Source organism: Hyperolius riggenbachi, chromosome 6 (genome assembly GCF_040937935.1).
Source record: "Hyperolius riggenbachi isolate aHypRig1 chromosome 6, aHypRig1.pri, whole genome shotgun sequence".
NCBI classification, from domain to species: domain Eukaryota; kingdom Metazoa; phylum Chordata; class Amphibia; order Anura; family Hyperoliidae; genus Hyperolius; species Hyperolius riggenbachi.
The window spans coordinates 16,682,339-16,697,777 of NC_090651.1; the positions used below are offsets into that span (position 1 = coordinate 16,682,339).

Here is a 15,439-nt window from a genome sequence, read left to right on the forward strand (position 1 = left end):
GCTTTTCACCAGGGTGCTAACTGTTAGCACCGCTTTGTGAATCGAGCCCCTGGTGTGATAAGTTTAGGCATGATAAGTTTAGGTGTGATAAGTTTAGGTGTGATAAGTTTAGGTGTGATAAGTTTAGGCGTGATAAGTTTAGGTGTGATAAGTTTAGGTGTGATAAGTTTAGGTGTGATAAGATTAGGTGTGATAAGTTTAGGCATGATAAGTTTAGGTGTGATAAGTTTAGGTGTGATAAGTTTAGGTGTGATAAGTTTAGGTGTGATAAGTTTAGGCGTGATAAGTTTAAGCATCAACTGGGTTAGAACCGCAGTGCACAGCTGATCAAAAGTTTTGCGCTAGCAAAGTCTGGTGCACTTCAGAAAGAGTTTAATGGCGCTGCTTTGCGTGCGGGACTTTACGCGCGATCTAAACTTATCTAAACTTATCACGCCTAAACTTATCACGCCTAAACTGGCTTTTCACCAGCGTGGTGCAATGGTTATCACGCCTAAAGTCTCTAACTGGGTTAGCACCGCTTTGTGAATCAAGCCCAGTATATCATAAGTTTATTTTCGCTTCAGGTTTGCTTCAACAATGCCCCTGTGTACCTTTGTTTAATGCTGTAGCGCCTCCATCATCTATTGTACAGCACTGCGTAATATGTCAACACTTTATAAATAAAGTATAATAATAATAATTCAAGCAAACATTTCAAAGGCTGAAGGACAGCACTCTGCATTTCTCGCACTCTACCTTGAAAACTCCTCAGAAACCTGGGACAGCATTGCCTGGAAAAAATCTTCTTTGTCTGAAAAACAAATATATATATATATATATTTTGTTGTAAATATTAAAATTGTGACTGTGCTCAAAAATGACAATACAGCAACGCCGCTGGCATTTTCTTCCCTGGGAGAGAAGCAAGTCCTGCTTCTTCCTGATTCTACCGAGAGCGTTGTCTTTAGGCACCGTGTTGCATTGCGGTGTAACGGCCGCTTTGTAACGCGACTTACCGCACTGCAATGCGCCGCCTATACGGCATTCACAGTGTGGCGGGAGCGTTGCGGTATAGCGAGTTGCGATATGGTAAGGCACTGCATGCATATGGCCATATGTTTTCAAAGTAAAAAACAAAAACTAGAAGCAGCAATCACATGTCACCAAAAGAAAGCTCTATTTGTGGAAAGAAAAGGAGGTAACATTAATTTGGGTGCTAAGTTGTATGACTGAGCGATGAAACTGTAAAGGAATACTGTAGGGGGGGGGGGGGGGGGTCGGGGGAAAATGAGTTGAACTTACCAGGGGCTTCTAATGGTCCCCCGCAGACATCCTGTGCCCGCACAGCCACTCACCGATGCTCCAGCCCCGCCTCCGGTTCACTTCTGGAATTTCAGACTTTAAAGTTTGAAAACCACTGCGCCTGCGTTGCTGTGTCCTCGCTCCCGCTGATGTCACCAGGAGTGTACTGCGCTGGCCCAGTATGGTCTGTGCCCTCGCAGTACGCTCCCAGTGACATCAGTCTGAAATTCCAGAAGTGAACTGGAGGCGGGGCCAGAGCATTGGGGAGTGGCTGGGCGGGCACAGAATGCCTGTGGGGGACCATTAGAAGCCCCGGGTAAGTTCAACTCATTTTCCCCCGACCCCCCACAGTACTCCTTTAAAGTTGTTTAGTGCTGAATTGTAAAAAATGGCCTGGTCATGGGGGGAGTTGAATACTCAGGGTTTAGAGCGCGATGGAGGCAGCTAGTGTGGCGTAGCAATAGGGCATGCAGAGGTAGCGACCGCACTGGGGCCCCTGGACCAGAAGGGCCCATAAAAGGCCCTCCTTCAACTGCTGTATCAGCGCTTCATTGGTTCTATGCTGGTAATGATCACCTCTGTATGGACCCAATGTAACACTTGCACTGGGGACCCTAGCTACTCAGCTACTCCACTGAATGTGCTATTAGCAGTCTGATACTTTGACCCGGAAGCATCAGATTTATGTAGAAGTTCTGTTTCCTTGCAGGGTATAATAACCGATGTACAGCATAACCGTTACCTGATATCGGGGCCACAGCTTGAGGAATGATGCGATAAGGGGAGCTGAGGAAAGAAAATGATCACATCTCAGAATGCAGGTCAGTTAGAAACAAACAGGGCAGTGATCACAAGTTCCACGCATTAAAATGTCTGGTTATCATCAATAGGCACGGTAAAAGTACAAATAGAGGGACTTACCTGATGCTGTTGGCAGGAATAGAGGTATCTGTGGCTATCACCGATCCCCTCTGGTCCATGAGCATAACGGGAGTTTGCCTTTAGCACAAAAAGATTGCAAAGTTATATATTTCTTATTTTTATATTCAACAAACAGCTCCAAGATAACAACTAAAATACAGTAATAACTTGTTAAAGAGGAGCTTCAGCCTAAACAAACATACTGTCATTAAGTTACATTAATTATGTTAATTAAAATAGATAGGTAATATAATATCTTACCCACCCTGTTTTAAAAGAACAGGCAAACGTTTGATTTCATGAGGGCAGCCATCTTTTTGGTTGAAAGGAAGTGGGAGCAGGAGACACAGTTCAAACTGTCCTGTGTCCTGATCGACCATCCCAGTTGCTAGGCAACGAGAACAACAACATCAGAAATCCAATCATGCTTTGCACAGCATCAGGGGAAAAATGCCCGGGCAGTTTTCTTGGATGGGGCAGAGCTTAGCTTCTCTGCAGCTAAAAAAATGAGGTAATAAAAACAAAGTTCTGATGCTGTGAAACTGTTAAAGAAACACCAAGCCTTTCCAGTGCTGCTGAGTAGATCTTTAGTTTGGAGGTTCACTTTAATGATGTGAGGACAATATGGCATGACACCCAGGGCAGGATCATCCACCAGGCAACCTAGGCAGGTGCTTGGGGCCTAATGGGTGTCAAGGCAGGGGCCCACCTGCCACCTTCTCTGACCTCTCTCCACTTCAGCCAACCAAGAGGACCACAAGGGGGCCCCAAATCCACTACCTTTCCAGGGGCCCCATTACATTTTAATCCATCTCTGATGGCACCTATGCTAAACTCAGCACAGTTTATAGTTTTCACAACTCAGTTACTACTTTATTAAGAACACTGCACTAATACCTGGTAGAGACTAGGAGTCCTTTTGCCATCAGAACAGTTTTTCATGGCCTGGACTATACGGGATGCTGGAAACTTTCCTTTGAGTTATTGGTACATGGTGACATTATTTCATCACTAGAGATGGTCAGCAGGATACTAAGTATTCCCATGACCGGATTTTAGGCAAGGCCGCAAAGGCCATGGCCTAGGGCACCAGGAGGCAAGGGGCGCAGGCAGCAGGCTGGCACACTTAGGCAGTCAAGCTACCAAACATGTGTGAACTGCATCAGTCAGGCAAGTGTCTGGGACTTGGGAGATGAAGGGGCAGCAAACGTGGGCAGCTTATTGTCTGTGACCTGTCACTCTTCATCACCGCTTGCACAGTTGAGTCCAACTCTGCCCTCCTCCCAGCTACAACCTATCATGGCAGAACGCATCAATTTGGCCCATAAATGGAATAAAAATTATAACCATTCCAAACGTTTTAGATGTAATTGATCCTGTTGGTTTTCATTTCAGGTGCAGCCTTGAGCGCTGTCATTTGTCTGTCTGTCTGCTTAATGAAATGTGTATACCATTTATGATTAGCAGCACAAGGAATATTATGTTTTTATTGCTAGACTAGTGTTAGGTCTTCTCCGAGAGAGTCCGTCATCACAGTGGGGAAGTCTATTAGGTAATAATCTGTGCACACATTATTTACTGAAGCTAACACCCCCCCCCCCCCCCCCTTTGCCTGTAGTGAGTGCTAGGTGTGTAATATTGTCCAGTTACTGGAGCTCTGCACATCCATGCAGATAGATCATTCAGGTATAACTTCTGTTTGAAAGCGCTGCCATGTCTCCCGCTGTACAAATTGATAAAATGATTGACAAATTGGTCGTTTGTAGTTGATTGGCACCATTAACCCTGTCCAACCAATCAATCGTAAAAAGGTTCATCGTTCAGTAAAATTGCATTGTTAATAGACATCTTTAAATACATTGATTACTGGGACCAATAAAAGTGTGTGTATGTGGCAGGGGGTTTGCGGTTTGTTAAGGGGCAACTGGAGATAGTGGCCTTGGGCGGTAAAAAGTACAAGTTTGGCCCTCGGTATTCCAGCTTACATGTAGATTTTAATGGGCCATTATCACGAAAAAAGTAGGCAGTTAAAATCTGCCAGAACCGACAGGTTTTGGGCCAGTCCATCTCTTCATGGGGGATTCTCAGGGTTTTCTTTGCATTCAACAGCATTTCCTGAACAGTAGTTGCAAAGTCATACTGACAGAATAGTGTGCAAGTGAGCAGGAAGGCTGGTTGGCTGGTATCTTACTATTTTGGCAGTGAAACTGCTGTTCAGGAAATGTTGTTGAAATCAAAGAAAACGCTGAGAATTCCCCATGAGGAGATAGACTGGCCTAAAACCTGTCGTTTCTGGCAGATTTTAACTGCCTACTTTTTTCAAGATCGTAGTCCTTTAATGTAAATTGCATGCTTGTAATCAGGCCAATTAGAACTGTCAGGAATTGCATTTCAATTTGACCAGTTCAAAACTGCCTACAAAATTTGTATGTAAGTCTTTTTGCTTACCATAGTTTTAAAGAATGGCTATGACAGTTTCCATAGTCTTTCCGTCAGCTCAAACCAGATTGGCCATTCTTCTCTGACGTCTCTCATTTACATGTTGCTGCATGAGAACGCACTGCTCATGTACATTTACTATAGATGTTTCGGAAGTTTGCCGCAGGATATTACTGAAAATTCCCCACTTCCCCTCCTTACACTAACCTCCTCCCTCTCTCCTCCTAACACTAACCCTATCTCTCAACACTAACCTCCCCTCTCCCCCCTTCTAACACTAACCTCCTCCCTCTCTCCTCCTAACACTAACCCCCCCCCCCCTCAACACTAACCTCCCCTGTCCCCCCTTCTAACACCAACCTCTCCCCTCCTTACACTAACCTCCTCCCTCTGTCCTCCTAACACTAACCCCCTGTCTCAACACTAACCTCCCCTCTCCCCCCTTCTACCACTAACCTCCCCCCTCTCCCCTCCTAACACTAACACCTGGCAGATGGGCCCTCTGACAAGGGAGATAGGGGGGAAGAAGCGCCCAAGGTAGTATAAAACTGAATTAAAGATATATGAATTGATAAAGGAGAGGTGGCGTAAAATGACACTTAGGCAATCGAAAGTTATAACAGCGACGAGCTCTGAACGCGTCCATAATTGAGCATGGTAGGGTCAGAAGACAAAGCAGATTTGGGAGAAAAGGTTGCAAACAGGGCAACCAACCCCTTCTGTCCATAACTGAGCTCCTCCATGGACTGATAATCTCCACCTGCCCTAACGGCGGGTTGCTCCTCCAGCAACCTCACTTGGTGAGAACCATTCCTTCCAACTCTCCTTTTACCAACATCATAGTATATTCCGGACCATTTAGGCTCCCGGACGGTGCTTTGTCCTCTTTTCCTACCTGGGTTCTGGCGATGGGCTAACAAAGGGGGCCATCAAAATTTGGTTGGAGGCCCCCATAATTTATAGTTATGTCACTGGTGACCACCCGATCTACTATGAACAGCTAAAAGCAGAGCCTGGAAAAACTGCACCATCTTAAACTCTGTATAGTGGAAAATCACATTACCAGGGGACTCCGGCGGAGGTGCAGAGAAGCTGTCTGATTACGTGGGAACTGCTCTGATTGCTGAAGATCACCTGCAGAATGTCAGAAGAGGTTATTATTAATACATCATAATGGAGGACATGCCACAAACACAGAGATCAGCATGGCGGAGGATTGCTTAGGCTGGCCATAAACGTATTGGTCCTCCTGGCAGATTTCATCAGGTTGATTGAATCTGCCATGCATCTATTGCCCCCAAAATGCCCAATAGGCCAGCATTTGATTTTATACAGTGTTTGTAGTATAAAGACTAGGAAGAGATGACCGTTTCGCGCCGCTGGTGCTTGTTCACTGCGTTGGAGGGAGTAAATCGCAGTGAACACGCGCAAGCGGCGCAAAATGGTCGTCTATCTCCAGAGAACCAAAGACCTGGCGCCCACTTAGCCGTTACTAGCATTACCTCACCAGCTGACTGTGAGTGTCTGTTTTTATCTGCCAATTATATTTGATAGCAATAAATCTTGAAGCGCAGTTACAGCCTTGCCTCCTCTCTCCTACTTTTATTTTATACAGTTTATCAATCAAAAAATACAGAACTTGATTGGACTAGAGCTACACACAATAAAACCCGAGCCTCTTAAAGAGACACTGTAACATCAAGAAGTTCCCCTGGGGGGTACTCATCTCGGGAGGGGGAAGCCTAAGGGTCCCAGTGAGGCTTCCCACGCCGTCCTCTGTCCCACGGGGGTTTCGCTGCAGCCCTCCGAACAGCCGCCCGACAAATCCGTCAGCTTGTTCAATATTTACCTTTCCAGGCGCCAGCGGGGCGCTGTTGCAGCTTTCGGCTCTGAAGTACACGGAAATACCCGATCTCAGTCAAGTCCGCTCTACTGCGCAGGCGCCGGAGACTTGTGCCTGCGCAGTAGAGCGGCCCGACAGCGATCGGGTATTTCCGCCTATTTTGGAGCCGAGAACCTCCACCGTGCCTGCGCAGGAGTCGGGAAAGTAAATATTTACATCGCTGCTGTTCGGAGGGCTGCAGCGAGACCCCCGAGGGACGGAGGACGGCGTGGGAAGCCTCATTAGGATCCGCAGGCTTCCCCCACCCGAGGTGAGTACCCCCCAGGGGATCTTTTTGATGTTACAGGTTTTCTTTAAAGCAAACTTGAAGTGAAAATAATGAGATATAAGATAATGATTTGTATGTGTAGTACAGCTAAGAAACAGAACATTAGCATGGGCGTCCGCAGAAAATTTTCCAGGGGGGGGCAAAAAGTGGGGAGCAAAAAGCGGATCTGGGCTACGTCATGCGGCGCGCTAGCCGCGCCGAAAAATGGGTGTGGTCATGAACCAGAATGTGGGTGTGGTCGTGGGTGGAGACAAGTTTACATGAACTAAGCAATGGTGGGACATTAGATTAGGACAGTGGTGGGAACCTTTTGGAGGCCGAGTGTCCAAACTGCAAAGTCACTCTACTATCACAAAGTGCCAACAGCAATTTAAACTAAATACAAACGTTTTAACTCATACATGAACATTATGGAAAATTAAGTTGAAAATAAACTGTGAAGATAAACAATTTCATCCATCCTACCATGGGCGTCCGCAGAAAATTTTCCAGGGGGGGGCAAAAAGTGGGGAGCAAAAAGCGGATCTGGGCTACGTCATGCGGCGCGCTAGCCGCGCCGAAAAATGGGTGTGGTCATGAACCAGAATGTGGGTGTGGTCGTGGGTGGAGACAAGTTTACATGAACTAAGCAATGGTGGGACATTAGATTAGGACAGTGGTGGGAACCTTTTGGAGGCCGAGTGTCCAAACTGCAAAGTCACTCTACTATCACAAAGTGCCAACAGCAATTTAAACTAAATACAAACGTTTTAACTCATACATGAACATTATGGAAAATTAAGTTGAAAATAAACTGTGAAGATAAACAATTTCATCCATCCTACTCATTTTTTTAGAACCTCCCAGTTTCATTTTCTGTTTAAAAAAGCGGAAAAAGTAGGTTTAATGCTATTGTCTCATATGATGATGATTCAGATTTTTCCATAGTCTCGCAGTTAGCAATCATGTGACCCCCAACAAGACAAATTCAGCAATCATGAGCCCCCCCCCCCCCCCCATCAAGACAAATTCAGCAATCATGAGGCCCCCAATATGACCAACTCAGCAATCATGAGGCCCCCAACAAGACAAATTCAGCAATCATGAGGCCCCCAACAAGACAAATTCAGCAATTATGAGGCCCCCAACAAGACAAATTCAGCAATCTTGAGGCCCCCAACAAATCATGAGGCCCACAACAAGACAAAGTCAGTAACCATGAGGCCCGCAACAAGACAAATTCAGCAGTCATGAGGCACATAAATAGCCAGCTTTTCACATAAATAGGCAGAATGCCCCCTTAATATGTAGACACCTCTCACCTAGCAGCAGTTCCCCAAAATACACTCAATCTGACAGCAGTGGTTCAACAAAAATAGGTAGCCCCAGGTCTATAGGTGTCCCCAGAATAGGTGGCCAGCGGTATAGATGTCCCCAGAACTGGTAGCCAGGGGTAGAGATGTCCCCAGAACAGGTAGCCAGGGGTATATGTGCCCAGTATATGTAGGCAGGGGTATATGTGCCCAGTATAAGTAGGCAGGGGTATATGTGCCCAGTATATGTAGGCAGGGGTATATGTCCCCAGTATATGTAGGCAGGGGTATATGTCCCAGTATATGTAGGCAGGGGTATATGTCCCAGTATATGTAGGCAGTGGTATATGTCCCCAGTATATGTAGGCAGGGGTATATGTCCCCAGTATATGTAGGCAGGGGTATATGTCCCAGTATATGTAGGCAGGGGTATATGTCCCAGTATATGTAGGCAGGGGTATATGTCCCAGTATATGTAGGCAGGGGTATATGTCCTAGTATATGTAGCCAGGGGGATACGTCCCAGTATATGTAGCCAGGGGGATATGTCCCAGTATATGTAGGAAGGGGGTATATGTCCCAGTATATGTAGGCAGGGGGTATATGTCCCAGTATATGTAGCCAGGGGGATATGTCCCAGTATATGTAGGCAGGGGTATATGTCCCCAGAAAAAGTAGCCAGGGGTATATGTCCCAGTATATGTAGGCAGGGGTATATGTCCCAGTATATGTAGGCAGGGGTATATGTCCCAGTATATGTAGGCAGGGGTATATGTCCCAGTATATGTAGGCAGGGGTATATGTCCCTGTATATGTAGGCAGGGGTATATGTCCCAGTATATGTAGGCAGGGGTATATGTCCCAGTATATGTAGCCAGGGGGATATGTCCCAGTATATGTAGGCAGGGGGTATATGTCCCAGTATATGTAGGCAGGTGTATATGTCCCAGTATATGTAGGCAGGTGTATATGTCCCAGTATATGTAGGCAGGGGTATATGTCCCAGTATATGTAGGCAGGTGTATATGTCCCAGTATATGTAGGCAGGTGTATATGTCCCAGTATATGTAGGCAGGTGCATATGTCCCAGTATATGTAGGCAGGGGTATATGTCCCAGTATATGTAGGCAGGGCTATATGTCCCAGTATATGTAGCCAGGGGGATATGTCCCCAGAAAAAGTGGCCATGTCTGCGTGCAGGAGGAGGGGAGCAGCGGAGAGAAGAGGGAGAGCTATGGGCACTCACCTTAGGGGTCTCTCCCTCCCTCTCTCGCTGTCCCCTCCAGAGTCCGGAATGAAGTGTGCCGCGGCTGGCAGCGGGCGGAACTTACCTCCTCTCGTCGCACGCGCCGGATGGATTAGCCGCTACTCTGGCCTGATCCAGACCAGAGTGCGGCACCAGAACTTCCGGTGCAGGAGCGAGAGGAGGTAAGTTCCGCCCGCTGCCAGCCGCTGCACAGTGCACACTTCATTCCGGAGGGGACAGCGAGGGAGAGAGAGCCCCTTAAGGTGAGGGAAGGGGGGGGGAGACGTCCGCCCTGCCTCACTGTGCCCATAGCTCTCTCTCTTCTCTGCGCTGTTCCCTCCTGCTGGCTGCACTTGCACGCGGCCAGGGGGGGGCAGCGGGCGGCCAGGCTCGGGCAGATGCCCGGTTTTGCCATATGTGCGGACGCCCATGCATCCTACTCATTTTTTTAGAACCTCCCAGTTTCATTTTCTGTTTAAAAAAGCGGAAAAAGTAGGTTTAATGCTATTGTCTCATATGATGATGATTCAGATTTTTCCATAGTCTCGCAGTTAGCAATCATGTGACCCCCAACAAGACAAATTCAGCAATCATGAGCCCCCCCCCCCCCCCCATCAAGACAAATTCAGCAATCATGAGGCCCCCAATATGACCAACTCAGCAATCATGAGGCCCCCAACAAGACAAATTCAGCAATCATGAGGCCCCCAACAAGACAAATTCAGCAATTATGAGGCCCCCAACAAGACAAATTCAGCAATCTTGAGGCCCCCAACAAATCATGAGGCCCACAACAAGACAAAGTCAGTAACCATGAGGCCCGCAACAAGACAAATTCAGCAGTCATGAGGCACATAAATAGCCAGCTTTTCACATAAATAGGCAGAATGCCCCCTTAATATGTAGACACCTCTCACCTAGCAGCAGTTCCCCAAAATACACTCAATCTGACAGCAGTGGTTCAACAAAAATAGGTAGCCCCAGGTCTATAGGTGTCCCCAGAATAGGTGGCCAGCGGTATAGATGTCCCCAGAACTGGTAGCCAGGGGTAGAGATGTCCCCAGAACAGGTAGCCAGGGGTATATGTGCCCAGTATATGTAGGCAGGGGTATATGTGCCCAGTATAAGTAGGCAGGGGTATATGTGCCCAGTATATGTAGGCAGGGGTATATGTCCCCAGTATATGTAGGCAGGGGTATATGTCCCAGTATATGTAGGCAGGGGTATATGTCCCAGTATATGTAGGCAGTGGTATATGTCCCCAGTATATGTAGGCAGGGGTATATGTCCCCAGTATATGTAGGCAGGGGTATATGTCCCAGTATATGTAGGCAGGGGTATATGTCCCAGTATATGTAGGCAGGGGTATATGTCCCAGTATATGTAGGCAGGGGTATATGTCCTAGTATATGTAGCCAGGGGGATACGTCCCAGTATATGTAGCCAGGGGGATATGTCCCAGTATATGTAGGAAGGGGGTATATGTCCCAGTATATGTAGGCAGGGGGTATATGTCCCAGTATATGTAGCCAGGGGGATATGTCCCAGTATATGTAGGCAGGGGTATATGTCCCCAGAAAAAGTAGCCAGGGGTATATGTCCCAGTATATGTAGGCAGGGGTATATGTCCCAGTATATGTAGGCAGGGGTATATGTCCCAGTATATGTAGGCAGGGGTATATGTCCCAGTATATGTAGGCAGGGGTATATGTCCCTGTATATGTAGGCAGGGGTATATGTCCCAGTATATGTAGGCAGGGGTATATGTCCCAGTATATGTAGCCAGGGGGATATGTCCCAGTATATGTAGGCAGGGGGTATATGTCCCAGTATATGTAGGCAGGTGTATATGTCCCAGTATATGTAGGCAGGTGTATATGTCCCAGTATATGTAGGCAGGGGTATATGTCCCAGTATATGTAGGCAGGTGTATATGTCCCAGTATATGTAGGCAGGTGTATATGTCCCAGTATATGTAGGCAGGTGCATATGTCCCAGTATATGTAGGCAGGGGTATATGTCCCAGTATATGTAGGCAGGGCTATATGTCCCAGTATATGTAGCCAGGGGGATATGTCCCCAGAAAAAGTGGCCATGTCTGCGTGCAGGAGGAGGGGAGCAGCGGAGAGAAGAGGGAGAGCTATGGGCACTCACCTTAGGGGTCTCTCCCTCCCTCTCTCGCTGTCCCCTCCAGAGTCCGGAATGAAGTGTGCCGCGGCTGGCAGCGGGCGGAACTTACCTCCTCTCGTCGCACGCGCCGGATGGATTAGCCGCTACTCTGGCCTGATCCAGACCAGAGTGCGGCACCAGAACTTCCGGTGCAGGAGCGAGAGGAGGTAAGTTCCGCCCGCTGCCAGCCGCTGCACAGTGCACACTTCATTCCGGAGGGGACAGCGAGGGAGAGAGAGCCCCTTAAGGTGAGGGAAGGGGGGGGGAGACGTCCGCCCTGCCTCACTGTGCCCATAGCTCTCTCTCTTCTCTGCGCTGTTCCCTCCTGCTGGCTGCACTTGCACGCGGCCAGGGGGGGGCAGCGGGCGGCCAGGCTCGGGCAGATGCCCGGTTTTGCCATATGTGCGGACGCCCATGAACATTAGTAGCAAAGAAGAGTCTCATATTGTATTCCAGTACAGGAATAGTTAAAGAGGAGCTCCAGTGAAAATTATGTAATAAAAAAGTGCTTCATTTTTACAATAATTATGTATAATTGATTTAGTTAGTGTTTGCCCATTGTAAAATCTTTCCTCTCCCTGATTTACATTCTGACATTTATCACATGGTGACATTTTTACTGCTGGCAGGTGATGTCACTGGAAGTACCTGCTGCTTGCTTTTTTGGCAGTTGGAAACAGCTGTAAACAGCTATTTCCCACAATGCAATGAGGTTCACAGACAGGAAACTGCCAAGACCATGTTCCTCACAGTTTCCTGTGGGAGGGGTTTCACCACAATATCAGCCATACAGCGCCCCCTGATGGTCTGTTTCTGAAAAGGAAAAGATTTCTCATGTAAAAGGGGGTATCAGCTACTGATTGGGATGAAGTTCAATTCTTGGTCACAGTTTCTATTTAAGAAACAGGTAACAGTTAAGAAACTTCAGTTGTTATCTATGCAAAAGAGCTTCTCTGAGCTCTTCAAACCCAACTTGGGTCAAAGACAGTCCTGTTTTCTGAAGCACTTTAACAGCCAAGAAACAGTGAGAGACAGCTTTACATAAGGTTTTAATGAATGTAGACTCATTAGCTCTGCTCTGTTTTATACTTTAAAATACAGAGTGTGGTTTATAAACTGGAAATATGACAGAATGATGCAATATTTAAAAAAAAAACCTATATAACTGAAAATAAAAATATGAGAGTATTTTCTTTGCTACTAATGTTCTATCAATTTTCCGTACTACACATACAATTGATTATATAATTTTTGTTTTCATTTCAGTGTCACTTTAAGGAAGATATGATTAGACATAAAATGTAATAATTTATCAATTACAAATGTTCTGATGAACACAGGGGTATATATCTTATACAGTAACTGAGTGAATTTCTAATCAACTTGACTAAGGTTCCTAAGGCAAAGATAGTGGTTTACCCTTCCTAACCTCAAGCTGAAGGTTTGCAACAGTGACCCTCAACAAAAAACCCTACATAAGGCTAATTCAGATATCAAACCGCGCTTAACCTCTTGAGGACCGCAGTGCTGAACCCCCCTAGTGACCAGGCCATTTTTAGTAAAATAGGCCACTGCAGCTTTAAGGCCAAGCTGCAGGGCCGCACAACACAGCACACAAGTGATTCCCCCCCTCTTCTCCCCACCAACAGAGCTCTCTGTTGGTGGGGTCTGATCGCTCCCCCCCATTTTATTTTTGTTTATATAAATATTTTTATTATTGTTTTTTTTTAATAAAAAGCCCTGTTACTTTAAATATTTCCCCCCCCCTCCCCACAGCCGGCCAATCATTGTGATCGGCTGTCATAGACTTCTGCCTATGAGAGATGATCGCTCTCCAGTGTCCCGGGGACAGCCGTGTCATACGGCTGTCCCCAGTACAGCGCTGCTGCTGATCGCAATGTGCGATTTCGTTGTCTAACAGTCTCCCGAGCAGCGATTGCTCTGAACAGGAGATGTGCGCGCAGCCTGCTTGCGACCTCCTGCACTGCTAGCCCCAAGGACTTTACGCCGATCGCCATTAGGCGGCCCTGGGGCTGCCGCCGCGGCCAAGCCCATAGGCATGACGCGGTCGGCAAGCAGTTAAATTAGGATTTCTGCTATAATTACCTGGTGACAAGCAATTTGAATAAAATCAATATAAATATATGAATAAATAATCACACTGCAGTGTGCACGAGTGAAACGAATGATTGATGGTTGACTGTGCGATACCACAAATGATCAATTAATATCTTATCAATTAAATTATATGCATATGCATAATTTTTTAATTTTATTATTGATAGTCATATGCTAACCATATACAATCAAGATATTTGTTTTTATTGTGTTTGTGTACAAATCAATGTACTGAATTGGTTATTTATTCATTTATTTACCGGTATATTGATTTTATTCAAATTGCTTGTCACCAGCTAATTATAGCAGAAATCCTAATTTAAAGAAGTTATCCGGGCAATTTTAATAAAATAAACACTACTTATCAGGGGCTTCCTCCAGCCCCAAGCTCCCAGGACCTCCCTCGCTACTGCGCCTGCGCAGTCCGCTCCGGCCCACGTGGCGGTGATTGACAGTGCAGATCAAGCAGGCGCAGTACAGAGCGACTTCCAGATCGCTCTGACGTCATTGCCGGGGACCAGGTCGGAGCTCCGGCAAACTGCTGCTTGCAGAGATGCGGCGAGGGAGGTCCTGGGAGCTTGGGGCTGGAGGAAGCCCCCGATAAGTAGCGTTTATTTTATTAAAATTGCCCGGATAACTCCTTTAAGCGCAGTTTGATATCTAAATTAGCCTTACTTAACTTGGACGGGGGAGGGGTAACCCCAATACCTCAAACCCTACATGTTTCACCTCCACGAAGGAGGCTTCTTCAAGGGTAAATAAAGTGCAAGGTGCCAGGGTGAAAAGTGCATAAATATAATACTCTGTATCTCTGGCCAAAATGCTGCTAATCTGTGACTGAATTGTATATTATATGTTTTCTATTCATGCACCTTTCACAAGGGGAGTCACGGAGATGGATAAATGGCCTTATATAGTTTGTTGTAATTGTTCAACAGATTTTCAATTAGACTGCAGTAGAACTGATTGAACAAAGTGGTAAGATCAAACATTACCACTAGAACAATTTCTGATCAGAGAGAGATTGATCATTTGCAGTACCGGCTATTGTTGATTCATGTATGGCAAGCTTTAATACAGCTCTTCTGTTGCATGGTTGGGTTCCTGGGATCAGTCCTTCCAGTAATTATATAAGTCGACCTGAGTATAAGCTGACCCCCCCCCCCCAACCCTTACCTTAAAAAAACTGGGAAAAAATGTTTGACCCGAGTATAAGCCGGGGGTGGCAAGAGCCACAACCACAACACCGCTCACAGCCATGGCCGGCCACAACCATATATTAGAAAAGCAGCATGAATTCAGCAGATTGCAATAATAAGCCACAACATAGGCCTATAATGGAGATGGACATGCAAAGAACTCCTGTTGTAAAGTGTAAGCTGGCATAAAGATAAAGCAAGGAATGCAGAGCCACATAGTCATGTATCTAAACTTGATATAGGAATGGAAGGATTCTCACCACTCAGTAGTCACTGTCCCTCTATGCCTTCCAAGGCTACAACTCGAGATGAGGTTAGCTGGGACCTTTCATGGAAATGTCAAGTGTGTGGTCTCTCTCACATGATGGACCACTGTGCATATAGTAGTGGGGGCACTGTGGGGGTTACTCAAAGAGCAGTGACTTGAGTATAAGCCGTGACCCCCCACTTTGGGCCACTTTATTGGCCCAAAAATTAGTCTTATACTTGAGTATTTATAGTATGCTATCTCTGTGTCTTCTTGTTTTCTTCAGAACCATAAGACAGAGTAACTTAACCACTTCAGCCTTCAGTCGTTTTCACTTTATGCATCCGAGCAAT

General features: G+C 46.4%; 1 protein-coding gene across 1 annotated transcript in view; it reads right to left on the reverse strand.

The window, feature by feature from the left end:
- Positions 1–15,439, reverse strand: part of LOC137522355 (high affinity cGMP-specific 3',5'-cyclic phosphodiesterase 9A-like) — a 52,682-nt gene that overhangs the window by 32,928 nt on the left and 4,315 nt on the right. The window contains exons 2-5 of the mRNA XM_068242401.1: positions 5,708–5,778; positions 2,206–2,283; positions 2,027–2,070; positions 739–793 (exon numbers count right to left, since the gene is read on the reverse strand). Of these exons, the coding sequence (XP_068098502.1) occupies positions 739–793; positions 2,027–2,070; positions 2,206–2,283; positions 5,708–5,778 (248 nt within the window). The remainder of the gene's footprint in view (positions 1–738; positions 794–2,026; positions 2,071–2,205; positions 2,284–5,707; positions 5,779–15,439) is intronic.